General features: G+C 47.1%; 1 protein-coding gene, 1 long non-coding RNA gene and 1 pseudogene across 2 annotated transcripts in view; 1 reads left to right on the top strand and 2 right to left on the bottom strand.

The window, feature by feature from the left end:
* The window catches only part of SDHB (succinate dehydrogenase complex iron sulfur subunit B), a 34309-nt gene extending 24729 nt beyond the window's left edge, over positions 1-9580 (bottom strand). The window contains exon 1 of the mRNA XM_027110007.1: positions 9258-9580. Coding sequence (XP_026965808.1) covers positions 9258-9329 — 72 coding nt within the window. The 5' untranslated portion in view covers positions 9330-9580. The remainder of the gene's footprint in view (positions 1-9257) is intronic.
* Positions 9581-10953: 1373 nt separating this feature from the next.
* Positions 10954-27024, top strand: part of LOC113622138 (uncharacterized) — a 22683-nt gene continuing 6612 nt past the window's right edge. The window contains exon 1 of the long non-coding RNA XR_003433418.1: positions 10954-11028. This is a non-coding gene — a long non-coding RNA (uncharacterized LOC113622138). The remainder of the gene's footprint in view (positions 11029-27024) is intronic.
* On the bottom strand, positions 17885-19853 carry LOC113622137 (polyadenylate-binding protein 4 pseudogene; annotated as a pseudogene).

The following is a 27024-nucleotide window of genomic DNA, read 5'->3' as shown; positions in this document are numbered from 1 at the left end:
ATTTATCAGGTGGGTGACACAATCATTTTTCTTTTTGAGAAGAACATCACTGGCTTACAAAGGAAGAACTGTCACATGACATCTGGGGAAACCAGTTAGAAAGCCACTGCAGTTGTCAAAATGAGATGCTGGTGTTTTTAGATTAGGTGTCTTAGTCTGGGCCATTGTAAAAAAATCCAAAGACTGGGTGGTTTAAACAACAATCATTTACTTCTCACAGTTTTGGAGGCTGGGAAGCCCAAAATCAAGGTGTCAGCAGATCTGATGTCTAGTGAGGACCTTCTTGGTTTGCAGAGAGCTACATTCCTGCTCTATCTTCACATGTTGGAAAGGGATCTCATGTCTTTTCCTCTTTTTATAAAGGCATTAATCCTATCATACAGGTCCTACCCTCATGACCTAATTTAACCCTAATCCCCTCTCATAGGCCCCATTTTCAAATACCACCACAGTGGGGATTAGGGCTTCCACATATGAATTTTGGAGGAACACAAACATTCCATCCATAGCATTATGGCAGGAAACAAGATAAAGAATATTGTATCTTAAAATAAATTTAGGGAACTAACAAACAGCTGAGACCTGCTCTCTCTGATGATTCTGTTCCACCTCCTGGGCACTTACAGTCCCTGCCAGTGGGTTTCAGACAGCGAGCCAAGGAATCCTACAGTGCCACCCAAGGGCTGCCGGGATAGGATAAGGTTAAGAGGGTAGGCCTGACTTCTCTCACTCCTTCAGCCAGAACAGCCTCCCCATAAAAACATATTTGCAAAAAGGGTGCTGTTGCTCAAAAAAAAGTTTTATATTTAAGTTTATACTCATTAAAAAAAACACTATTATTGCCTGGCACCAAATTAAATGCTTTATATTAATTACTCCATTGAATCTTCATTTTAAAGATGAGAAAAATGAGGCTCTGAGATCAAGTGATGGGCCCATGATTACAGAGCTGGTGAGTGGAGCCAGGATTGGAACCCAGGTCTGTCTGTCTCCAGAACCCATGCTCCTAAACACTATATTATTCATTTGTGAACATTCTCAGGTCTCTCCTTGGCGCCGTTTTCTTCTCTTTACGTCTTAACTCCTTAAGGGCAGGTGTATTAGTTAGGGTTCTCCAGAGAAACAGAACCAATGGTGTATACATATATATACACATATAGGAAAAGAGATTTACTATAAGGAATTGGCTCACGTGATTACAGGGGATAACAAGTCTCAAGATCTGCAGTTGGCAAGCTGGAGAGCCAAGGGTATAGTTCTAGTCCAAAGGCCAGCAGGCTCAAGACCCAGGAAGAGTCGTTATTTCAAGTCCAAAGGCAAGAAAAAAAATCAGTGTCTTAGTTTGAAAGCAGTCAGGCAGGAGGAACTTCCTCTTATTCGAAGGAGGGTCAGCCTTTTGTTCTACTGAGGCCTTCAGTTGATTGGATAAGGCTCACCCATGTTAGGGAGGGTAATGTGCATTACTCAGTCTATCAATTTTTTAAATTTAATTAAAAATTTTTAATACAATTTTATTTTTTTACTTTATTTTCTGGCTGCGCTGTGTGGCTTGTGGGATCTTAGTTCCCCGACTAGGGACTGAATGCCGGTCCTCGGCAGTGAAAGCACAGAGTCCTAACCACTTACTGTATACAGTAGGTCCCCTACATAAGAACCTTCAAGTTACAAACTTTCAAAGGTGCGAACGTGCATCTGGTTCCAGCAAGGAACCATCTCCCACCTGCTCTCCCTCCTCCCGTCAGTAATTCTTCTTGTCTGTTCACTCGATGCCAGCCCCTGTACGCCAGCTGTTATACTGTACTACTGTACTTTTAAGGTACTGTACTGTAAGATTAAAAATGTCTTCATCTTTTGTGTTTGTTTTTTATGTATTATTTGTGTGAAAAGTATTACAAACCTATTACAGTACTGTATAGCCGATTGTGTTAGTTGGGTACCTAGGCTAACTTTGTTGGACTTACGAACAAACCGGACTTACGAACGCGCTCTCGAACGGAACCTGTTCGTATGTAAGGGACTTAACTGTAATGCTAAGCTGCCCCCATCCCATAGTCCTTGAAGCCCTTTTGCATTTAGGCAGATGAAACAAGGTCTCAACAAGTCCTGCTGAGCTTCCACTATGGTGATGAGGGATCCTGCCAGTCCAAAGAGCACTTATAAGTTGAAGATAGAAATATTCAGATGGTATTCCAGGCCAGCTATTTCTCTTATACACTGTTAAAGAAAGTAAAAACTCTTAAGGTTAACTGAGTAATTACAAGAAATGCAATGGAGTTTATTACTTGCTGGCAAAAACCGCCCCAAATTAAGTGAAGCTGAAAATATCAGCTCTCAGCATAAAAGAAGAGAATATATGAAGAAAATGAAAGTGAAGGTGAGGATGAAAGCTGTATTTTATCTTATCACCAAGCTGGCTAAGATCCTTAATAAAAGGAAAGTCATTTCTGCAAATGAACACTCTTCACTAGGGGCTCCAATGTGAAATGACAGGAACGTTTGGCTAATGCCACCTTGTGGTGTTTAAGAGGAAGTGGAGGAAGTGAAAAGATTCCTGAAGACATTATTATTATTTTTTGGCCGCGCTGCATGGCTTTCGGGATCTTAGTTGCCCGGAACCTGCAACCTCGGCAGTGAAAGCGTGGCGTCCTAATCACTGGACCACCAGGGAATTCCCTCTTGAAGATATTAGCTCCAGCCGCTTTCGCTTGCTTAACACACCCCCTTTTTTGTTTTTGTTAGATTTAATGAGGTATATTCATTACAAAAAAATTCACTAATTTTAAGTGTATAATTTGATGAGTTTTGATAAAGTTATATAACTTCTACCACAATTATGACAGAATATTTCCATTCAGAAAGTTCTCTAGTGTTTCTCTGCAGTCAGCACTCTCTCCCTACCCCTGGCAATTGATCGGCTTTCTATCACTACAGATTTGCCTCTTATAGAATTTCATATACCTGCCATGTGACAATACATCTTGAGTCTAGCTTCTTTCACTCAACACGATGCTCTGAGACTCATTCATGTTGTTGCATATATCCACAGATTTGTTAGTTTAAATTACACTTCTCATTTGGAAATAACTGTAGAATCACATGCATTTATGAGAAATACTACTGAGATCCCGTGTCCTCTTCACTCAATTTCCCCCAGTGGTAACACTGTACAGAACTACAGCACAGTGTCATAGCCAGAGTATCCCCACGGATACGGTCCAGGCACAGAGCATCATTCCCAGCCCGGCAAAGACCCGCTCTTTTACAGCCACAGCCATGCCCCTCAGGCCTCCCATTCCCACTCCTTCACCCCTAGCGATCACTAATCTGTTATAGTTCTGTCATTTTGTCATTTTAGGAATGTTATATAATGTAATCATCTCATATGTAATTTTGGGAGACTGGCTTTTTTTCCATTCAGCATAACTCTCTAGAGACTCAGCCAAGTTATGTGCCTCAACAGTCATTTCTTTTTATTACCACGTAGTGTTCCATGGTCCGATGCACCTCAGTTTGTTGTCATTCACCCACTGAAGGATATGCAGGTTGTTTCCAGGTTTGGGCTATCATGAATAAAGTTTAATGAACATCTGTGGACAAGTTTCTGTGTGAACATAAGTCTCCATTTCTCTAGGATAAATGCCCAGGAGTGTAACTGCTGGGTTGTATGGTAGTTATATGTTTAACTTTTTAAGAAACTGCTAAAGTGTTTCCCAGAGTGGGCGGCTGCTATGCCTGAGGCAGGTAGTAGGGGGAAAGGGATAAAATGCCTTTAAAAAATATACAGGGGGGCTTCCCTGGTGGCGCAGCGGTTAAGAATCTGCCTGCCAATACAGGGGACACAGGTTCGAGCCCTGGTCTGGGAAGATCCCACATGCCACAGAACAACTAAGCCCGTGAACCACAACTACTGGGCCCGCGCTCTAGAGCCCGCGAGCCACAACTACTTAGCCCACGAGCCACAACAAGCCCATGCGCCTAGAGCCTGTGCTCCGCAACAAGAGAAGCCACCGCAATGAGAAGCCCGCGCACCGCTACAAAGAGTAGCCCCCGCTTGCCACAACCAGAGAAAGCCTGCGTTCAGCAACGAAGACCCAATGTAGCCAAAAAAATTAAAACAAACAAACAAAAACCCCACACAACAGAATATCTGAAGGCGATAAGGCCCAACATAAGTTTTGGGGTACCCCAAAGTGTCACTAATTTTTTTCCAAAACAATTTAAATTCATTTTGAGTTTCGTATACAACGTATTTTATACAACATTTGGTGGGGTAAGGGGAGGCTAAAAGGAATGAAGAGAGAAGATACTGAAATCAAAATGGCCAGGGCAGGTTGTGGTTCTAAAAGTGATGGAACTTTGTTCATCTTGAGGGCTGAACTAAGAGTTAATCCATAGGATTATGGGAGCTGTGATTAAAACATTCCCCAAACAAAGAAATCTAAAAATTTGTTCTGTAGGTGTCTATGTAGTAGAAAGTAATAATAATAGCTTTCATCACTCAGCCCTTACCACGTGCCAGATGTCGTACTAAATTATGTCTAATCTTTACAACATCTCTATGAGGAAAGTTTTTTATTCTTAATTAAAAAATGAGAATAAGGTCATATAACAGAAGAGCCAGTATTCAAACATAGGTCATCTGACTCCAAAGTCCAATCTTTTAGCTGTATATAGTGGTGAAAATGCAAATCCAAAACAGAACAGCACAAAAAGATAATTCCTCTCCCCCAAAAGATCCACAGAGCAAAAGTTTTTACTCTACTTATATAATCAGCAAGATTTTAGGCGGTAGTTGGTCCAGATATAGTCATTCACTTATTTGTTCAACTACTATGCTCCAGGGACTGTTCTGGGCTTTGGGGGGATCAAGGACCAAACAGACATACATCCCAGCCCTGTGCAGCTTACACAGTGATTGGAGGAGACGCACACAAATAAAACCTATAGTCAGGTGGCGATAAATGCCATGACGGGGGTGGACGGAGGGGTAGAAGGGGAACAGGGATCCTGGAGACAACTCTAAATGGGGTGGCCAGGGAAGACTTCACTGAAAAGCTGACACTAGAGCAAAGACCCAAAGGAGGTAAGCAAGCCACATATAAATCTAGGGGAAGAGCACAGAACGCAGAGGGAGCACGGAGCACAAAGATCTTCAGGTGGGAATGTGTCTGAGGAGAAATGAGGCGCCGGTGGTAGCTGAGAATGGAGTGAGTGAGAGGGACAGGAACAGGAGAGGAAATCAGGACGTTAATGGAAGAACCAGACCACGCAGGGCCTTGGAAGGACTTTTGCTTCTACCCCGAGTAAGATGGGAAACTACTGTAAGGTTTTGAGAAGAGGAGTGACAAAGACAAGTTTTGAAAGGATCATGTTGTCTCCTGTTTTGAGAACCAACTGTAGAGGTGCAAAGATGAAAGCAAGAAAAGCAGGAACTGCGATAATCAGCTAAGAGATGATGATGGCTTGAACGAGGCTGGTGGTTGTGGAAATGGTGAAAAGCAGTTGATTTTTAAATACACTTTAAGAAGGAACTGACAGATTTGCTTACAGATTGGGAGTGAGGCAAAGAGTAAGGATAACTCCAAAGCTTTTGGCCCAAGCCACGTGAAGGATGAAGTTGCCATCAACTGCGATGGGAGGGAAAGTTGGTGTGTGTGGCAGGATTTTGGTTTTAGGCAAGCAAAGTTTATTAAATATCCATGAGGAGATTTTGAGAATATAGTTGGGTGGCCATCTGAATCTGAAGATTTGGGGTGAAGTCTGGGCTGGAGACATAAATTTAGAAGGTTTCTAAAGCCCAAAGGAGTGTCTATAAAGACGAGGCCTAAGGACTGAGCCACAGCATTTAGAATTTGGGGCAAAAAGGAGAAATCAGCAAAGGGAGACAGAAAGAACTGCCAACGTGCAAGGTGGAAAACCTGAAGCCTGGGAGGTCCTGGGAGTCAGGCCAAAAAAAGTGTTTTGAGGAGCGAGTAAACAATATGCTTCAGAGAGCAAAGTACCATGAGAACTGACACTGGATTTAATAAAGCCAAGGTCACTGGTGACCCTGACCCAAGTACTTTCCGTAAAGTGGTAAGCGCGAAAAGTCTGACTGGAATAGGTTCATGGGAAGATGTGGGGAGATGAACTGTTGTCAGCGAGTTTAGACACCTCTTGAGACATTTTTCTATAAAGACGAGTGGAGAACTGGGGTGGTGGCTGGATCCAGCTTTTCTTTGTTTTTTTTTTTTAAGACAGAAGAAATTACACCATGCTGTGTGCTGCTGCTGCTGATCCAACAGAGAAGGAAAACCTGATAAGGCAGGGGAGAGGGGAGACTTTCTGGAGAGCTATCTTTGCCTCTTTATTTTTTCACATACAAATCTTGTGGGGTCTTAGTTCCCTGACCAGGGATTGAACCCATGACCCCTGCAATGGAAGCGTGGAGTCTTAACCACTGGACGGCCAGGGAATTCTCATGGAGAGCTATCTTTTTTTAAAAAAATAAATTTATTTATTTATTTTATTTTTTATTTTTGGCTGTGTTGGGTCTTTGTTGCTGCACGTGGGCTTTCTCCAGTTGTGGTGAGCTGGGGCTACTCTTCATTGCAGTGCACGGACTTCTCACTGTCGTGGCTTCTCTTGCTGCAGAGCATGGGCTCTAGGTGCGCAGGCTTCAGCAGTTGTGGCAAGTGGGCTCAGTAGTTGTGGCGCACGGGCTTAGTTGCTCCGGGGCATATGGGATCTTCCCGGGCCAGGGCTCGAACCCATGTCCCTTGCATTGGCAGGAGATTCTTAACCACTGAGCTGCCAGGGAAGCCCTGGAGAGCTATCTTTGAATAAGCAGTGGGACAGAAAGCACGAGTGAAGGGCAGCCAGTGGAGTGCTGCCGACTGTCCCACAGTAACAGGCAGAAAAGGAGGGTATACAGGAGGAAGTGGGGAGGTGGGCAAAAATTTGAGTTTTTTTTTCTTTGTAGCCTGTCCAGAAATTTATACCACAAACCCATGACCAAGGTGGCGGGGCGGGGGGGGTCCTTCAAAAGCATTTCTACCTCAATCTACAAAACTAGTGAGTATTCAGGGCTTAGCGCACCTTTGTAGGAAATCTTGGATAAGATGAAACCCACAGTTTATAATTTAAGGGAAGAAGCAAGATCATCAACAACTGGACTGAAACTGGACGGAGGATGAGAAGGGGGAATTCTGGTTCATGCTGAAGGCAGCTTGTTATGTCCCTAGGAAATCTTCCTTAAGGAGCAGGCTTGGAGCTAGATGTGTGAGTGGCATGGGTCCAAATCCAAGCTCTACCACTTAGTAGCTGGATGTTCTTTGGCAAATTACTTAACCTTTCTGATTTTATTTCCTCTTTTGTAAGAAGGTTGGGAGTATTAAAATCTAGCTCATAGGATTAACTAGAGGGCCAAGTTTCTAGCATGGCTCAGGAAATAAGTTCTGCTTTTCAGTATTGGCAACCGTACCAGTTCTCGTATTATTCTGATTGGCAGATAGGTATCCTACGCCCTGCCAGTGCTAGGAGCAATGATATACACAACTGAAAGTAGGTGGTAATTGCCTTCAAGGAATACAGAGTCTAGACGAAGAAATGAGGCACCACCACAAACAACAGTTAATACATTACAGTTAAATACAGGCAGAACTGTGGTTCGGTGGTGCAAACTAAATAAAAGGAATTCAGAAGAGAAATCCTACTGTGTCCTGGACTCCTAGGAACCTGCGTGTACCCAGAGCTAATACACCAAGCTCATTACTTTTCAGGTGGCTTTTGTGGGTCTGAATGCATATTCCTACAAGGGGGTGCATGTGTGTGGGAATCTTCTATTTTCTCTGCCCTCAGGAGGCCCTACAAGGGCCTCACTTGGAATTGCAACACTGACCTATGAAACCAGCCTTTCCTATAATTCATGCTTGGAAGAGGGACCTGAGCTTTAGAACTCACTCTCATTGGTGGGGTTCTCACAACTTAATTGCCTGCTCAGCAGCTATAAAAGGAACTGGTAAAAATGTCGTTACCAATCACCTATTTAATGTTCAGAGGGCACCAGCTTGAGGTTCTGGTAGGCAGTCCTCTTTCTCAGCCCTCCTTCTCAGGAAGACTGTAAAATGACTTGTCTAAGTTCACGTATAGCATAGTGGAAAGAGCTAGCATTAGAAGATGGGCCATATGCACGGTGCTGTGCAGCCAGAGCAGTTTCTTACGATGAGACATATTCTCATGGGAGTGCAAGAAGAGGAGAGGACCGAATATTTCTTGTACACCTACCATGTGCCCAGATCTGTGCTAGGAGTTTTTCACACATTATGTTCAAAACACTGAGTTTAGGTCCTGGAACAACTGGTTCTTGGCTGCGATATTTTTGAGCAAGTAAAAAAATCTTCTTTCTGGGGCCTCAGTTTTCAAATCTCTAAAAAGGAAGTTAGAATTCCTGCTCACCCACCTTACAGGGTTTTTTCAGGAGCCCAGAGGAGGAAAAAAGATTTGAAAGATATTTGTAATACCTCAGTCCCTGATATACACAGATTGCAATGGCAGTTTCCCTTCCCCTTCTACCTGTTTCCATTTAGAATGCAGATCAGAAGTGTGTAGTTTCCTGACAATACAAGGGGCGTGGAGGAAACGTATCAATGCACCCGCAATAATATAAACAAGAGCAGTGCCAAGCTCTGTACCTGTGATCCAAGCCCAAACTCTTTCGGTATTATGATACGTCCTTTACAGACAGGGATACTGAGAGGATGACGCTGCTTTAAGGAACCCAGATAGATCCTCAGGGGGCTGAGTGGATTTCCTCCCTTCCCCTCTTTACTGAGCCCTCAACCTTTGCACCCCGGAGGAGTGCCTCGCCTCCCAGTCCCATCCTTCACGCTCCGGCGGTTCTTTCTCAGAGGGGATGGTTTGGTGGCAGAAAAAGGGCCTGGCGTTCAAATGTTTGGACTCGAATTCTGCTTCCAAGCCAGTCGTCACTCGCTCGCCATGTGACCTTGGGCAATTCAAGTCCCCTCTCTGAACTTCTTTTTTATTCTTATGTCTAAAAAAGTCCTCTCCGCCCAGACCAACTCACAGGCTGCAGAGAGGTGCAGAAAGATAACCAGCAGGTATGCTCCCGTCCAAAATCAGAGCCCTGAGCAAGCGGGAGCTGGTATCCTCCTTCCCCTGGCCCTGTGCTCCCCTCAATCTCCTCCGCCGCCCCCTCAACTGCAAGCCATCTCTGTGACTTTCATCCCTGCCCTTCCCACCCCAGAGCCGAAGCTCACCTGCAGGCAAGCTCTGCCAAGGGTTGTGGCCGGGAACCGGCGCCTCAAGGAGACTGCGACCACCGCCGCCATCTTAGATCCTGACGTCGAGCCCCACCCCTTAACCCCTGTCACTCTCCGCCGGCGTCCCGCCGAGCACCGCGGCACCGAGCCAGGATCCACCGAGGACCCGCTAGCCGCGCAGGAACCACCGAGTGGGAGGCGGCTTCCGGTTTTCTGAGGGGGAGGAGGGAAGGAGGAGAAAGCCAACAAGAGCGTGCGCAGTTGCGGTGGGCTCAGCGCATGCCCACTTGGCTTCCCGCGTTGGAAGGTGACCTTCCTCAAGGAAGGGGGCGGAGTCTGAAAAGGAGGGCAGTGGAAAGGGGTGGGACAAAGAGCATGATGGGGCGGAGCCATCTGATACAAGTCTTAATACGATTTTTTTTTTTTTGCGGTGCGCGGGCTTCTCACTGTTGTGGCCTCTCCCGTTGCGGAGAACAGGCTCCAGACGCGCAGGCTCAGCGGCCATGGCTCACGGGCCCAGCCACTTCGCAGCATGTGGGATCTTCTCGGACCGGGGCACGATCCTGCGTCCCCTGCATCGGCAGGCGGACTCTCAACCACTGCGCCACCAGGGAAGCCCCTTATCCCGATTTTAACCCCTTTCTTCCTGAACATTTATCAATCAATCACGTCACTCAACTCTGTCGCTGAGTTCTGTCAGACACAGTGCGGTTTGCCTGAGACTGTCCAGGTTTCAACACTCCCACATCCTGAGAACCCCCTTAGTGGCGGACAAATCAGGGGGGTTGGTGAATGAACCGAGGGGACTTCAAAGATGACCGGCAGAAGTGTCATTCATTCATTCATTAATTCTGATCTCGGGTGGCCTCCGCCTTGCAGCGGCTTGAAAGAGGGTTTCAGTTCCTGGCCAGTGATTGAGGTTAGGTCGCAGCGGTGAGAGCACGAAAACTAGCCACTAGTCCACTGGTCAGTGGCAAGGCCTTGTTTCTTCAGCTTTGCAGAAAAAGAATTCCCACAAAGACGGAAAGTAGTGAAACAAGTAAAGTGTTTATTAGGAGAAAAAAAAGAGTACAGTACGTGTGGATAGATACACGGGCGGACTCATAGAGAGAGTCGCACCCTTTTGGTTTGAATCACTTTTATGGGGCATTTCTTCCGGGTTTCCTTTGATTAGTCATCTTGCTTTGCCTGGTTCTGAGTCGGTATTTGGTATATCTCAGGGTCCTCCCCTGTGTGCGTGCACATCTCTTAGCCAAGATGGATTGTAGTGAAGAGGCCTATGGGTATTTCACATCACTTACTATGAGGTGGCGCCCCCCTCCTCCCTTTTTGACCTCCAAGGAGCCTTTCTTTTTTCTTTTTTTTTTTTTGCGGTACGTGGGCCTCTCACTGTTGTGGCCTCTCCCGTTGCGGAGCACAGGATCCAGACGCGCAGGCTCAGTGGCCATGGGTCACGGGCCCAGCTGCTCTGCGGCATGTGGGATCTTCCCGGACCGGGACACGAACCCGTGTCCCCTGCATCGGCAGGCGGACTCTCAAACACTGTGCCACCACGGAAGCCCCCAAGGAGCCTTTCTGCACATGTGTAGTCGAGGAGGTCTCCCTGATTCCAAGAATGAGGAATAGGTGGTCTTTTATCTCTTATCTGGTCAGGGCCCAACTCCTCCATCATCCTGTTTTTATGGAGTTTCTGCTATTATGGAGTTTCTGTCCACAGAGGAGAAACTGTTCAGCCTGGGGCCCATCTATCTCCTGCCTCAATTCATTTGTTTGTTCGTTCCTTTGTTTGTTCAAAAATCTGCATGGAGCACCTATTATGTGCCAGGAGCTGGGGTGCTACAGTGTGTGAAGCCAGGCATGGTTGCTGCCCTCACTGAATTTACTCTCAATAGGCAAGCAACTGGACGATTGCAATACAGTAAGCTCTGTTCTGTAAAAGAGGGGCGAGAAGGGAACCAGGCCCTTCATGGCTTAGCCATTTAGTGTCAGAAACCATTTCTTGAACACCTGCTATGTACCAGACGTTATGATCCATCATCTTACATAATCCCCACAACAGTCCTATGAAAGTGTTGTGTGTGTGAGTGTGTTTTTTTTAAAATTACTTTTTACTGGAGTATAGTTGCTTTACAATGTTGTGTTAGTTTCTGCTGTGCAGCAAAGCGAATCAGTTATACGTATATATATATCCACACTTTTTTTAGATTTCCTTCCCATTTAGATCACCGCAGAGCATTGAGTAGAGTTCCCTGTGCTATACAGTAGGTTGTGTGACTGTGTTTTAAGGCTCCATTTCAGTCATCTCAGCTGCTTTTTCCAGACCCCTGCTTAGTTCATCTCAGACCTGGGACCTGGGACCTGAGACCCTTTTCTGCAGTGCTTGTACCTGGACAAATGGCTCCTGGAGCAACAAAATATAAAGAAACTATAAGGGACTAAAAATAACTGCATTCATGTGCAGTTTGGGCAAATGATGGACAACAAGATACAAAAAGACCAAAAACCCAACTGCCACTTCTGAAGAGCCGGGAGCAAAAGCAGGGTACCGCGCATGCCCTCTGCATACACCACCACCAAAGGGGAGGACAGATCCCCTAAGCCACCCCTCTGGCCTGACCCCTGGACACACCCCAACCCAGCTCACCCCTCCTCAGTGAGCCAGTAAGGGAACCTGTAACTTGTTCTCACTCCCCACTGTTGCAGCAGGAGCCCCAATAAAGCCTTGCCTGAATTTCTTTTCTGGCCTTTTATCAATTTCTATTAAGGAGGCCAAGAACATTGATCGGTAACAACTCTGGGGGCTTGATTACCTTGGGCAGGTGTGGCCTCTGTCTTCCAAGTCACATGGTCTCTTCAGTCACCTCCCGCAGTTCATGTAGTTAGCTAACTTTGCAGGTACCTGTGTTTCCCAGGATGATGTTTTTCCTTCTCTGCCCACTTGTTTTTCACATATGAAAGGCAGGTTTTTATTTTCCTTTTCTTTCTTTATTTAATAAATTTATTTATTTATGTTTTATTTTTGGCTGCGTTGGGTCTTCGTTGCTGTGTGCGGACTTTCTCTAGTTGCGGCGAGCGGGGGTTACTCTTCGTTGCGGTGCGCGGGCTTCTTATTGCGGTGGCTTCTCTTGCTGTGGAGTATGAGCTCTAGGCGCGCGGGCTTCAGTAGTTGTGGCTTGCGGGCTCTAGAGCACAGGCTCAGTAGTTGTGGCATACGGGTTTAGTTGCTCCACGGCATGTGGGATCTTCCCGGACCAGCGCTCGAACCCGTGTCCCCTGCATTGGCAGGTGGAGTCTTAACCACCGCGCCACCAGGGAAGTCCAAGAAAGGCACCTTTTTAAAACATTGAGGGAGTTCCCTGCTGGCCTAGTGGTTAGGATTCGGCACTTTCACTGCGAAGGCCAGGGTTCAGTCCCTGATCAGGGAACTGAGATCCTTCAAGCTGCGTGGCATGGCCAAAAGAAAAAAAAAAATTGAGGTTATAGGTTATGTATAATATTATATAAGTTTCAGGTGTATGACACGATTCACAAAATTTAAAGGTTATGCTCCATTTATAGTTATTATAAAGTATTGGGTATGTTCCCTGTATTGTACTGTACATCCTTGTAGCTTGTTGATTTTTCTTAGTAGTTTGTACTTCTTAATCCCCTACCCTTGTGAAAGGCACCTTTTTATATTCTTTGGCTTCCACACTCACATAATTTAGATGCTACTGGAGAAATTAAGGTGGCCAAATGAATTGGTGGATGAGGCTTAGTTTCTGGAGTCCTGGGCTAGATCTGCCATGTGGCCTCATTAGAGGAGGTGTGTAGTGAGGCCACAAGAAACAGCCAGGACCCCTGGGTCTAACCTTGAACCTTCCCCTGGAGACTGTGTGACCTTGGACTAGTCCCTCCCCATCTCCGGCCTATAGTTCCCTTGCCTGTATCATCAGGGTGTTGTGCCAGCTGATGTAAGACTCTGTGATTCACATGGCTGCCTTGGGGGGCTGCCTTGGGCGGCTGCCCTAGGGGTAACTGGTGACAGGGCTGTGGTCACCTTGACTTTTCACTGGGGCCGACCCCGCACTGGAATAGGGCTCCTCCAAGTCTGCCTCAAGGGGCTACTCAAATTGGATGAACTCATGGGAAGATTATCACCCTCCCTTGAAGTCCTCCTGGTTGCATTACCTTCTGAGATGAAGGAAGAGCGACCTCTCCTTCTGAGGGATGTGTTTCTAGAGAATTGGTCCTGTAGGCATCGGCAGGGTTCTTTCTTCTCAGAGGCAGATGCCACTCCTAGGTTAGTGACTACCCTTTTGCTTTGCCCAGTCACCTTGGAAAAAGCAGTCTGAGGCCAGCGGGAGTGAGACCTTGATTTATGGAAGTGCTCTTGGTGCCAATGGGCCCACGCGCCCTGCAGTCACATCATTCCTGGGCTTCATGGGGATTTGGGGAGCTCAAATTTATGGAGAAATAAATTCCTGGGCAGCTGTACCTCCGCCCTGAACTTTGGGCTTCCAGAAAGGCACAGCTACAGGAGGACTTAGAGATTTTCATGGCCTGCTCCTGACATATCTTCCCAAGGTGTCTGTGATAAGACCCAAAGTTATTTGGTTTGTTTCCACTTGTCTAGCTAGTGAAGTACTGCTTTTCGCCGGTTAGCTAGAGGCTTTATGTTTATTCTGAACTTCATCACTCACAAAGGTGTTTACATAAGCAGTCTCCTTTAGTCCTCATAACAACTTTTTTGGGGGTTGGCATAACTAACTCCATTTTACAGACTTCAGCCTTTGGATAACGAGAAAGCTGAACAATTATGGGTGGGGATCTTGCTTCAGGACCTCTTTCTTCTCCAAGGGCTGGAAATTAAAAATTAAAACCAAAAAGCATAGAATCAATTGTCATTTGTACACTCAACTATGTTTTGAGTGTCTTGTGATTTAGGGCAACCAGACTGGATTCCCTCCAGGCATAGGGCTAAGGAAAGTTGAATTTAGCGGGGAAATACCTGATGATTTTATAGCCTGGGAGAGTTTTGTCTCTGAGAAAAACTCACTCCACCCCAATAGATCCCTGTGCTGGGACTCAGGGGCCTTCTCATCCAAAATTCAGAATTTTATTTGCCTTCGACTAATGGGCCATCGTCTTCCATCTCTCTGGCTGACCCTCTCTCGTTTCCAGCCGTCTTCTGAGCATTCCCACCTGGGGTCCCAGTGGCCTCCAAGACTGGCCCCTCCTGTCTCATCTCTCCCTGTGATAAAACCAGCTCTGCTCCCCTCCTTGTTCCTCACCTCCAAGCCTTTGCTCACTTCCATATTGGATCTGGGGTGCCATTTCCTCCTTTTCCATGTGGCCAGTTCCTCACCATTTAAGATTCAGCTCCAACTTTCTCCTCCCTAGGAAATCACTTCTTGTCCACCTCCATTGAAACATCCTCTGCATCTGCCATCCATGTACATAACACCTGGTTTAACAATTACCCATTTATATGTCTGTCTCCCCAGACTGTGGGCATTTTGAGGACATGGCCTATTCACTTTATTTTCCTTGTAGAACTTATTGCTATCTGCAATAAGTTTGTTTTTAATTCTTTACGAATATATTTATCATCTGAACTTCTCACACCAGAGGTCAAGAACTATGTCTATCTTGTTCACTGTTGTGTCCCCAGAGCCTGGCACAGTGACCGGGCACCCAGAAGGTGGCCAGAAAACATTTAATGAATGAACAAGTGCGTCTTTGTCTCCAAAGTGCCTGGCTCGGGACCTAGCACATAGTAGGTATGTAGTCAGTATTGGTTGAAGGAAGGAGTAAATAAAAACAAAGGGTGAGCTGTCCCTGTTCCTTGTAGAAGGTGAAAAGAGAGATGGGGTTAAGGGTGGGTTGTTTGGGGAGAAGGGAGCCCAGTGGAGACCCAGGCAGCTTTAATCTCTGAGCCAGGACTAGTGCAAGGTGAGTGTACAGAATTTAAGGTGGTCAAAAAACTCGGTTCATTAAGATAAGTAATATTTTAGTGCACTATTAAAAAAATGCAAAAAAATTCATGACAAACAAAACATCAAAATTTTTTTTTTTTTTTAGCTTAAGTGGAGTAGATACTCCCATTTATGAAGTTCTTTACATCCAGACAACAGTTCTTTGGAGAGACAGTTATTATCACATTCATTCATCAAATGGTCACTGCGTGCCTCTGTGTGGCAGGCACTTTTCTAGGCATCAAGCATTCAGTGGTGAGCAAAGCAGGCCAGTTCCTGACTTCACAGGCCTCAATACCCTTCTTTTCACTTAAAAGGAGTGGAAACCCCTAGAAGCTCACAGTCTGCCTCAAATCCTCCACGTCATAAACGGCAGAACCAGTTCCCCTAAATCAGGAATTCTTAACTCGAAATCCGTGTTGGGTGCTCTTGTAACATTAAAACATCAAAATTTTAAGTAAAGGAAGTATTCTCCAAGAAAAACCAGAGAACTGAGTCAGTCAGGGGAACTGGGAGCAATCACCCTGGTTCCTTTTTGTCCTGGTGAAGACCAGAGTCTACTCTTCCTTTACTTATTTTTAGTAACTTCTCCATCTTATCTTAGTCTTGCTAACCCCTGTTTGTTTCCCTGAAGTTAGCATTAGAGACCTTTTAGGATACGTCAAGAGGGTTGGGTGCCTTTGCAGGGACCAGAGTGAAGGAAGGAGTGAGCCTGGGTGGGCAGGAATGGGGGAGGAAACGGATGGTGGTGATCACAGCCCAGGCCTCCGCCTGGTCCAGCCCTCTGATCTATGGGGGGTGGGGGGAGGTGGGGAGGTGGAGGGAGGGGGAAAGCAGGACACCCTTACAGAGAGGCTGGGGGCTGAGTCACGGTAGGAGACAAAGTTAGACAGAAGGGACTCCTTCCTTCCCTTCAGCCGTAGAAAGAGTCCCTTCTGTGGATCACTGTGAGCAGGTCCACCACTGTGAGATTTGCAAACATCTGGGCTCCTCCAAGTATATCCCAGCTCTCTGCCTGGGGTATTTTGCTTCCAGGGAGCAGTGTAATTCGGCACTGTGGGGCTCTAGGGAGAAGAGGAGGCGAAAACTGTCTCCCAGAATTGGAATAGACATAGTTGGTAAATCAAAATGCTTTCGGGCTGCCTGGCCCCGATTTCCTCCAGCCCCTGCCCCAGCCCTGCCTGTGCTTGCTCTCAGAGAAGCCCTTCTTCCTCTGCTAGATCACTCCGTCGTCATCTTTACTATTGTTCAAGATGCCAGTGACAGTGATAATCGGGCTGTTGCTGCTACTGCCTCTGCTGGTAGTAGCTGCCACATTTGGAAGACTTACTGTGTACCAGGCCCTCTGCAGAGCAGTTTGGGTGCATTTTCTCTCTCTGATCATTACAGTAACTTCATGAGGTAGGGGTTTTTGTCCTTTACGGTTGGGGAAACTGAGGCTCAGAGAGGGTCAACCACTCACCCTAAGTCACACAGCGAGGAGGTGAGCATCTTCTGTTAGGGGGATGGCTGGGCTACGGACATGCCCCCAAGGCGCATGGGAACACAGTGGTTGCAGTCCCTCTGGTTCACCTGCAGAGGGCACCCCTGCCTCGCAGAACTGCCCAGGGCTCCCTATCAGCCCTTTCCAACCTGCCCTTAGAAAGGGCTTATCTAAACCCTTTCCTTCCACCCTCACTACATAATTAGACTTCTCAAAATATTCTGTCTGAGTGGGATGGGGACAATCATATGCTACAGACTTCTCCAATTTCATGAGCAGTCTCTATGAACTCCTGGAGCAAAAATGTCACAAGCCACCCCCATTCCAGATGGGGCTGCGTTTCACACAGCTGAAGTCAGCTTAGCTGCTGGGACTTAGCAAGTGGCCTGAGGCCTTCTGGGGACTGTCACGTTGGTGGACCCTATAGCACCACACACACACACACACACACACACACACACACACAAATTAGAGCTCACCCACACTGCCAACCTCTGTCCCGCTCTCATCTGCCTGCCACATCACCAGCATACTCTCAAATTAGCAGTTAATTTGGTCTTCTGGATGTGTGTGGGTGTGTGCTTTTTAAACACAGTATGTGATAAAACTCCCTTTCCAGCTGAGTCTGAATTTTGAACACCCCTTTGTATCAGAGACAGAATCATGTAAATGAAATGCAAAAAGGGAATGGTGGTAAATTTCATTTGTAATGGCTAGATATCGGCCCAGTGAAAGCAAAAGAAGTCAGAGGGATGCAGAATATTAAAAGCAAGTTGACTTTCCAGAGAGGCAGGGAGATGGAATGGTTAAGTATGCAGTCCTTTGGGAGGTTTGGATCCTGTTATATCAGTCATTTTTATTTATTTATTATGGAGATTTTTTTCTTTATTGAGAAACTTAAGACTTGGGTACATCAAACAAAACCAATTTCTGGGGGGAAAAAATCAAAACTCACAATAAAAAAAAAAAGTTAACACTGTCTGGGCCATATCAGAACCCAGAGAATATATTCTTTTAATTGAAAAATTCTAGGCACGTCATAATTGACCTTTTGATACATGACCTACTAAATGCGCAATTTGTGGTTCTTGGTGTTGAGGTCCATAGGACGAGCTAGGAAGTCTTCAAACCTCGAGCTGAATTCCATGAGGGGTTATTTGGCTTGTGAATCGCTTTGTCCTTGTCTAAGAGGTAGCAGCAGCGACAGCGCCCACCTTCTGGGCACCTTTTTTCTTGGCATGATGAGCCTATAGGACCGCCACAGCTTCATCCATGTGGGAGCGAAGAGACTCGGGGACTCCAGCACGTGCAGCAGCTCCGAGCTGTCAACCTCCAGCAGCATCCCCGCAATCTTCCCGGCCAGGTTTGAGTGCATCGTCTGGGTGAGCAGGAACAAACGTTCACCCAGCATCTGCTTCTGCTCCTTGGGGGGGGTGCTGCGGCCAGCATGGAGGCGGTCAGCGGCTCCTGCCCCTGCACATGGACCGCAGGCTGGGGTGCCTGCAGGGGCTGGATGGCAGGGTGAGGGCTGCGGACACTGGAGGCGTATTTGTAAGGTGCAACAGCCCAAGCAGCAGCGGCAGCAACAGCAGCATGAGGCGCTAGGTTCTGCCCAGCTGTGGGAACACCTCCAGACTGGCAGCTGTCAGTCGGCCCTTGCTGGGCGGCACCAGCCCCACCAAAGTCCATAGCCAAGCGGTCTAGGCACTCAGATCCGACTCTCTGAGCAGTAGTAGGGAGGCCGCGAGAGGCCAGAGCATTACCAGTTGGAGCCAGATGGCGAAGAGCTGGACGAGGCCCAGACTGGCGTATAGCACTTGGCATTCCTTGGAAGCCTTGAGGTCTCCCACCTTGCTGCAGCGTGGATTAGGCCTCATCTGTGCTAACTGGTTAGGTAATACGGAGGTCATCCCTGGGCCTGTGGAACTGCTGGCACAAAGTAGCCCCCAGCTGCTGGAAATGATTTAAGATGGCATTGGCAGGGACTGCTCTCATCCTGGCCACCCGCTGCATACACTGGTTGGTCAGCTGAGCCTTTCTCTCTTCCTTTCTCTGGGCCAGGGCGACATACAGTGGCTTGAAGCCCACGATGTGTCCGTTCATCTCCGTGACTGCTTTGGTTGCCTCTTCAGGGGATGAGAAGCAGGCAAAGGCAAACCCTTTGCTTCTCCCATCCTCCAGCATCACCTTAGCACTGTTGATTGACCCAAAAGGAGAGAACTTTTTCCTTAACTTCTCACCATCAATGGTGTCATCCAAGTTCTTAATTGAGAGATTCACCCCCTGATAGCAACGAATTCTCTCCTGTTTGAGCTGTTCAAATTTTCGCTTTAACTCGGCCTGCTGTTCCACTTTCTTCTGTGCACGGCCGACGAAAACGACTTTCCCACTGATTTCTTTTCCATTCATCTCTTCCATGGCCTTATTGGCATCCTCGTGTTTTTTGTAACTCACAAAGCCAAAGCCTTTGGATTTCCCACTGGGATCTCTCATCACCTTGATACTCAGAGTCTTACCAAACTGGCTGAATAGCTCTTTCAGACTCTCATCATCCACCTCTTCCCCAAAGTTTTTGATATAAACATTGGTGAATTCCTTGGCTTTGGCTCCAAGCTCAGCTTCCCACTCTTTTCGATACTTGACTCTGCCCACAAACACTCTGCGGTCATTGAGGAGCATGCCGTTCATCCTCTCGATGACCTTGTCGGCAGCCTCCTGGGTCTCAAAGTGGACAAAGGCATAACTCTTAGAGCCGTTCTCATCACACACCACCTTGCAGGACAATGTTTCCAACAGCAGAAAAAGTATCATACGGTGCCTTGTTATCTGTACGTCCAGGTTCTTGATGAAGTTATTTCACACACCAGATTTTCTCACAGAGGGATCCCTCTGAGCCCACATGATACGGCTTGGCTCTCCCTTAATCACATCAAAGTTCACGGTATCCAAGGCCCGCTCCGCGAAAGCTGTCTGCTGGAAGTTGATGTAGGCATTATCCAGGGAGTGGCGGGTGAGCATATCGCGGCAGACCCAGATGGACAGCACAGGCCCCGCAGGACTGAACTTTTCGTTCAGCATGGCCTCGGTGACGTCCGAGTACAGGTCACCCACGTACAGGGGGGCCCTGGGGTAGCTGCTGGCCGCAGCGTTCATCTCCCCACCACCCCGAGCCCCGCCAGGAGGACTTCTTAGAGGGACCACACAGGACAAAGGGGGCTCCCCTCCGAGCCGTGGCCCGTGCCGCGGCTCACAGGTGGCCGTGAAGCTCAGAGAAGCTGGAGTCGGCTCCGAGGGGAGGGCCTGAGAGGAGTTCGGGGACAGTCCGGATGAGAATGTCAAACCGCAGACAAAAGGCTCTCAAAAACAATACGGCGCTCCCTGGGAGTTTGTAAGTTTCAGCTGTCCTGGTCTGGAAGCTCCCAATTTCAAAAAATAAAAAAAATTAAAACGGGGACTGCTCTCCAAATTACAAAAATTCTTCCAGAGGCAACCCAGTGGTGCCCACGGCGGCCTCCGGAACGTGCGTTTCTCTATAAATATAGGCCTCGGGCTCCCGGCAGTTTAAGATTACAGCAGCCCGGGGAAGAGGGAAACCAAATACTTGTTGGTGCCCACTCGTCAAGCCCGGGGCGGCCGGAGCGCGCAGCCGCCTCCCACGCCTGGCGGGAGAAGGGCTGTGAGGACACGTGGAGCGCGGAGGCCGGCGCGCCCGGGGCGGGCGGAGGCGCGTGAACACGGGTGCGCGAGCGGCTCACCATTGCACCAACGGACAGGGACCCACGGACGCCTAGGTGCCGCGGCAGCGGGCAGGCCGGAAGCGTGCAAAAGTGACTGCAAAAGTGACTGCCCCGCGGGTCCTACGAGGAGGATTCGCTCTTTTGTTTCTTTCTTTTCTTTTAAGATTAAAAAAAAAATTTATTTATTTAATTTATTTATTTTTGGCGGTGGTGGGTCTTCGTAGCTGCGCGCGGGCTTCTCTAGTTGCGGCGCGTGGGCTTCTCGTTGCGGTGGCTTCTCTTGTTGTGGAGCACGGGCTCTAGGCGCACGGGCTTCAGTAGTTGTGGCTCGCAGGCTCAGTAGTTGTGGCGCACGGGCTTAGTTGCTCCGTGGCATGTGGGATCTCCCGGACCAGGGCTCGAACCTGTGTCCCTTTCATTGGCAGACGGATTCTTAACCACTGCGCCACCAGGGAAGTCCCTGGTGGATTTTAAAGCGTTTTGGGTTTTGTTTTTTTTTTTAAATCCTTTTCTCTTTTTTTTTTCAGGCTGCTAGGCCCGAAAGCAGCGGAGGCTGCAGCGACCCGGGGCGGAGAGAGGACAGCCATTTATTACGTGACCTTCAGCAAGTTACTTAACCTCTCTGTGCCTTAGTTTCCTGTTGTGTAAAATGGGGGGAAAAAAATCATAGTCACCTCACAGGGAGGAGGAGAAAATGAATTAGTATCTGTAAGGAGCTATCAATTTTCAACTGGTGGGAAGCCCAGCTGGGGGAGAAAAAAGGTAAAAGAGAACTGTGAATTATTAGGAGAAAGAGATTATGCTAATCAGGATGGAAAGACTTCAGCATAAATAAGATGCCAAGGGTTTCAGGCAGCTTTAAAAACTTATTTAAAAGTACATATGTAATTAAATTCTCACTGTGTAAAAATTTCAAGCAACACAGATAAATTTTAAATCCCCTCAGTCACGCTTCTTTTCCCAGAGGTGATTACTATTGTCAGTTTCATGGGATTGCTCCCATACCTTTTTCTTTGCATGTGTATACACATATATGTGTCTACGGAAATCCATGGCTTTGCTTGACTTTTTTTTATATATCAAGTGCTCTGTCTTGGAGCTCTTTCCATGTCAGTACACATAGACCTATTTCATCTCACATGCTACAAAATATATAAATGGGATGTACCATGGTTTGATCATTCCTCAGGTAGTTTCTTTTTTTAAAAAATTTTATGTTATGTGTATTTTTAAAAAATATTTATTTACTTATTTATTTAGTTGCGGCAGGCAGGCTCCTTAGTTGTGGCATGCGAACTCTTAGTTGCACATGCATGTGGGATCTAGTTCCCTGGCCAGGGATCAAATCTGGGCCCTCTGTATTGGGAGCATGGAGTCGTAACCACTGTGCCACCAGGGAAATCCCTCCTCAGGTAGTTTCTTAATAGCAACAAAGGAATATATGTTACTGTCCTCTTTCTAAAATACAGGATTGGTCATGTGACTGCAGCAGCCCCAAACCTTCAGGGGGTTCCCATTGCTCAAAACCTAGTATTTCCAGTATGACTTCAGTCTATATCTTTGCCATTCCCTATACTCACCATTTCTCAAGCTTGTCAAGCTTGTCATATACTTACACCCCTTTGTGTCCTTGCTCAGCTCGGCAGCCTTTCTTCCCTTCTCTGCCCAGTCATGCGTTCCTGCGTTCATTCAACAGTCTAGCCCAGATGAACATTAAGGCCACCCTTGGTCACTCTCCTGGCTGGAAATAATTGTGTGTGTGTGTGTGCACGCGTGTATGTATGATTCCGCAGCTTTTGTGCCTTATTCATTCCTCCATTCAGCAAATATTTATCAAGTGTCTATTCCATCTGTCTGCCTCTTTGTTCTCCTGTCTCCCTGACTCTCTCAGTTCCTTGAGGGATGAGATCATGTCTCAGACACAGGGTTTTCAGGGAGAAGAGACATCCTGGTTTGCTCAGCATGGTCCCAGTTTTCATCTGTTAAACTGGTAGAATTATTAGTAGTGCCCCCTTTCATTCTGGTTTAGATGAAAAATTATATGATCGCTCCAGTTTTACACACAATAGATGCTTACAGTAATATTAACAAAAAAGAATGAATGGGTGGATGAATGACTATAATTTACATTTCATGATTGTGAGATGCCATCTGACTCTGAGCGGAAGACTTGAAAGCATATTCTGTATTATGTAGAAGTTATTTCACTTTGGGCTCTATTGCCTTTGAAGGGTTTACAGGAATCTTATAATCTCCAGACACTTGCTTGCAGGTAGCAGGTGTTCTCGTTATAAGATTCGAAATAGTTCATCCAGTATGCTAAAAAATGACAAGTGCAAAGGCAGCATTTATGAAGAAAAGGATGATGACTCATTGAACTCGGGTTAGAAAGTTGTTCCTAAGATGAGGTAGTCAAGAGCAGGGGTTCAGCGGGCGAGCTCTGGAATCAGACCGCTTGGGTACAACAAATCCAGGTTCTGCTGCTTCCTGCTGTGTAAACTGGAGCAAGTCACTTCCTCTCTGAGCCTCAGTTTCCTCATCTATAAAGTGGGGATAATTCTCACAGCTTTGTTGTGAGAATTAGATGAGATGATGAATGTAAACTATTAGGCTGAACTATATGAAATCATCTCTGCTTGACCCTTGTGACCTTTAAAAATGGCATTTCATATAGTTCAACCTGGCAGGTGCCTGACAGGTAGTCAGTGTTTGAGAAATGGTGGCTATTATTACCTCATCTGATTGGGCTATTTCTGCTTCCATTGCCTAGCTGAAGAGGCGTTTCATTGTTTTATTCAAAACATATTTGCTGAGCACTGACTATGTGCCAGGAACTGCCATCGGGAGGAAAACAAAGCAGTCCTTTTAAAGGTGTCTTTTAACACTTCAGTGGCAGAGAAGCTTATGAGTAGGGCCCTAGAATGCCAGTCAGAGACTGTCCTTAAAGGGTCATCATGGGGTTTACCCGTGACTGTGATAAAGTGGGCCTTAGCTTGCAGACCGTGAGGGGCTGAGGCAAAAGCAAACTGAACTGGGTAGTTTGCTTAGAGACTAGCTAGAGACCAGGCCTTTGCTTTCTCAGAAGTCAGGGCTGAACCGGAGCCCAGCTGGCTGGGGGGTGAGGCATAGGTAAAAAACCAGATTGCCACATCAGTCAGGCTTGAGGCAAGGCTGCAGAACTGAGCTCTCTGCCTGGACATGTCTTTTTCTGGTTGTCCGGCTAGAGGTAAGATTCCACATGCTGCCATTTGGTGTCACCGCACTGTATTGAGTTACCAATAACATTGCCGTCAGTCCCCTGGAGCTGATGCCACTTGGGCAAGGATCCCGGATAAGTCCCACTGGGCAGGCAGAGCTCACCCCTGGCTGCTCTTTTGTTTAGGGGGGAGGGATCCCACTCCCACAGGCTTTTGGCTATGTCAGGGTCTGGATCAGATCCTATCTGGAATGAAGGGGCTGAGATAATGGGGACCCCAACTCCCCTCACCTGGGAACTAAAGACATCTTACATTAAGATGCAGAATCAGGTTGTATCCCGGGGAATGATGAGGGAAAAGAGGCTAGAGGTGAGGGAATTATGTTTTCCCTTTCCATGGGGCTGGTGGGGATTCGCTTCCTAAAGTGGGCAGAGGGGACTTGGCCAAAGGCACTCCCCTTGCCAAGAGAGAGGCCAGTCCTGGTAACGTGGCAGCAGCCACGGTTCAGGCAAGAGGACCTTCTGAAGGGACAAGGCTCTGTACACCAGGGCCAGGGAGGGCCGATGTCTATCTTCTGTCTCTCTCTCTGGTATTATAACAATCAACTTTTAGGAATTCCCTGGCAGTCCAGTGGATAGGACTCTGCACTTTCACTGCTGCGAGCGCAGGTTCGATCGCTGGTCGGGGAACTAAGATCCCGCAAGCTAGGTGGGGCAGCCAAAATCAAAAACAAAAAAACCCACAGTCAGCTTTTGTTAGCGGTGCAGTTGGCCTAGCTGGATTCTGGGGATTTAAGGAACGTGCCTATTTCTATAACTGGGACTCAGCCTGGTAGACAGGATTCTACAACTGCGCCTTCCAATATGATCCGCTTGTGGCTATCGAACACTTAAAATGTGGCTAGTCTTAAGAGAGATGTGATATAAGTATATAACATATATCAGCTTTCAAAGACTTACTACCAAAGACGAGAACGTGAAATATTTCATTAATATTTAAAATTTTTGGTTACCTGCCAAAATGATAATTTGGATATACTGCAATAAAGAAGACATTATTAAATTAACTTCACCTGTTTTTCACTTTTTAAAATGTGGCTACCAGGAAATTTAAAATTACATATGGGGCTTGCATTGTATTTCTTGTCTTTTCTTTTTTTAAGGGGATGGGGAGCTCTCTGGGAACTCGTTTTATAAATTTATTTATTTTTGGCCGTGTTGGGTCTTCATTGCTGCGTGCGGGCTTTCTCTAGTTGCGGCAAGCCAGGACTACTCTTCATTGCAGTGCGCTGGCTTCTCATTCCGGTGGCTTCTCTTATTGCAGAGCATGGGCTCTAGGCGCGTGGGCTTCAGTAGTTGTGGCACGCAGGCTCAGTAGTTGCGGCTCACAGGCTCTAGAGCACAGGCTCAGTGGTTGTGGCACACGGGCTTAGTTGCTCCACAGCATGTGGGATCTTCCTGGACCAGGGCTTGAACCCGTGTCCCCTGCATTGGCAGGCGAATTCTTAACCACTGTGCCACCAGGGAAGCCCCTTGCATTGTATTTCTACTGGAAGGTGCTGTTCTAGACGTCTCAGGGTGACTTTCAGCAATCCTGAGGTGAGTGAGTGGCCAAGATGTGAAAACACCAGCAGGATGGGTTTAACACACCAGCATCCCTTGGGGAGTCTCAGAAATAGGTGCGTCAGGAAAACCCCATAGAAGATTGGCTTGGGCCACATTAGTTGGGTATAAAAGGGAAGAATGACCTCAGAGGGCTGGACCCACGGGCTAAGTCCAGGAATAAGCGAACTAGTGATTTTCATTTTGCAGTGGCCTTTGTAAATGGCTGCGTCAGAACATCTGTCCAGAAACCCAAGATGGGGCTGAGGGGTAAGAACCCCCCAGGTGCATTCCAAAGTGCTTGGAAGTGGCTTCTAGGTGTAGCAACCAACTAGGTGGTTCTATTTTAGAGCCTTGGGGGTTTGTTCACAAAAACCCTGTTAGATCGTGGCTATGTTGTATGGATTTTATACCATGGGTCAAATCATAAATACCCACGTGCCACAATTCCATATTACGAGAACATGATATTACTCAGAGCAGTGGACACAGTCAGTGCTCTGCCCAGATCCTTTTCTGGCCCATTCCCCAGCTCTTGTGACTCTGCTGCTAAAAACTACAGCTGTGGAGAATTCCCTGGTGGTCCAGTGGTTAGGACTCTGCGCTATCACTGCCGCCAAGGGCGCGGGTTCAATCTTTGATCAGGGAACTAAGATCCTGCAAGCCATACGGTGTGGCAAAAAACAAAACAAAACAGAACTACAGCTGGATGATTGCCCGTAGGCTACGGGTGCCCCCGTTGCCTGTTCAGAGAGCCGAAGGCCCCATAGCTAATGACCGACTCGTGTAGGTACACGAAACTCGGCCTCCAGATGGAAGAACTGAGCTGCCACTTATGCTCTAGAGCTCTCCTGTGACCAGGCTGAGGCTACATCTGAAATCAGGCTCTTGACTTCTTCCCATTCCTGGCCCTGATCCCTCCACTCCCTTCCTGGTTTCTCCTGGAGGCTCTTCCTTAATAAGTCACTTGTTCCCAAACCCTCACCTCGGGATCTGCTTTTAGGGAGCCCCACCAGAAACACTGTCAGACTTTACTGTGGGTGTTGGTCTTGACCTTGGGTGGTGGCCATTTAATATACACCTACTGAATGCGTGTGGGATTCCAAACCCTTGAGATACCCTTGCTGAGAGCCCTGACCCTGTGTGCAGAGGGGCAGGGGCTGGAGGACCAGGAGAGGGCCCGCGTATGGCCTGCCTCCTTCCAGGCCGTGGCCGTGAAGCAACCATGAACATCACACCAAAAGCCACATGACTTCCCATCTGACCATTTATTTTCTTGCTGTTTACTCAGGTTCTTCCCCAAACGTCTTTTGATCTCCAGCATGGCCTCTCGTCCAGAAAGCTGAAACTGTGCCCCGCTTCTTGCCATCTTCATGATACCCCCTGCTCTCTTATACAAAATATTTCAAAATAAAGATTGAAACAGGAACTTAGCTGAGTTTTGCAACACAGAAGTGTATTCTAGGTCTACATTTATAGAAAGTGGTGGGTGGGGAAGACTGATGAGTCCAGGGGGAACTGGGGGAGATGTCCGTGCCAGGGGTAGTCACATGAGTGGGCAAGCAAGATGGGAATGAGTGAGTCCTGGGGGCTCCAGAATCATCAGAAGTTACTGACTTATTGATGGGGAGAGCCTTAGAAAAATCTAGAAACACACACTGTCTCCACCTGGGAAGCACTCACTTCCCTTTAAGGCAGACTAGAAAAAAATGAAAGAAAGCCCCAAAACCCATATTAACCAAACACACACACACACACACACACACACACACACACACACACACACACA

Source organism: Aethalodelphis obliquidens, unplaced genomic scaffold (genome assembly GCF_003676395.1).
Source record: "Aethalodelphis obliquidens isolate GAN/ISIS:26980383/991018 unplaced genomic scaffold, ASM367639v1 scaffold9, whole genome shotgun sequence".
NCBI classification, from domain to species: Eukaryota; Metazoa; Chordata; class Mammalia; order Artiodactyla; family Delphinidae; genus Aethalodelphis; species Aethalodelphis obliquidens.
This window is presented reverse-complemented; position numbering and strand designations above follow the sequence as displayed.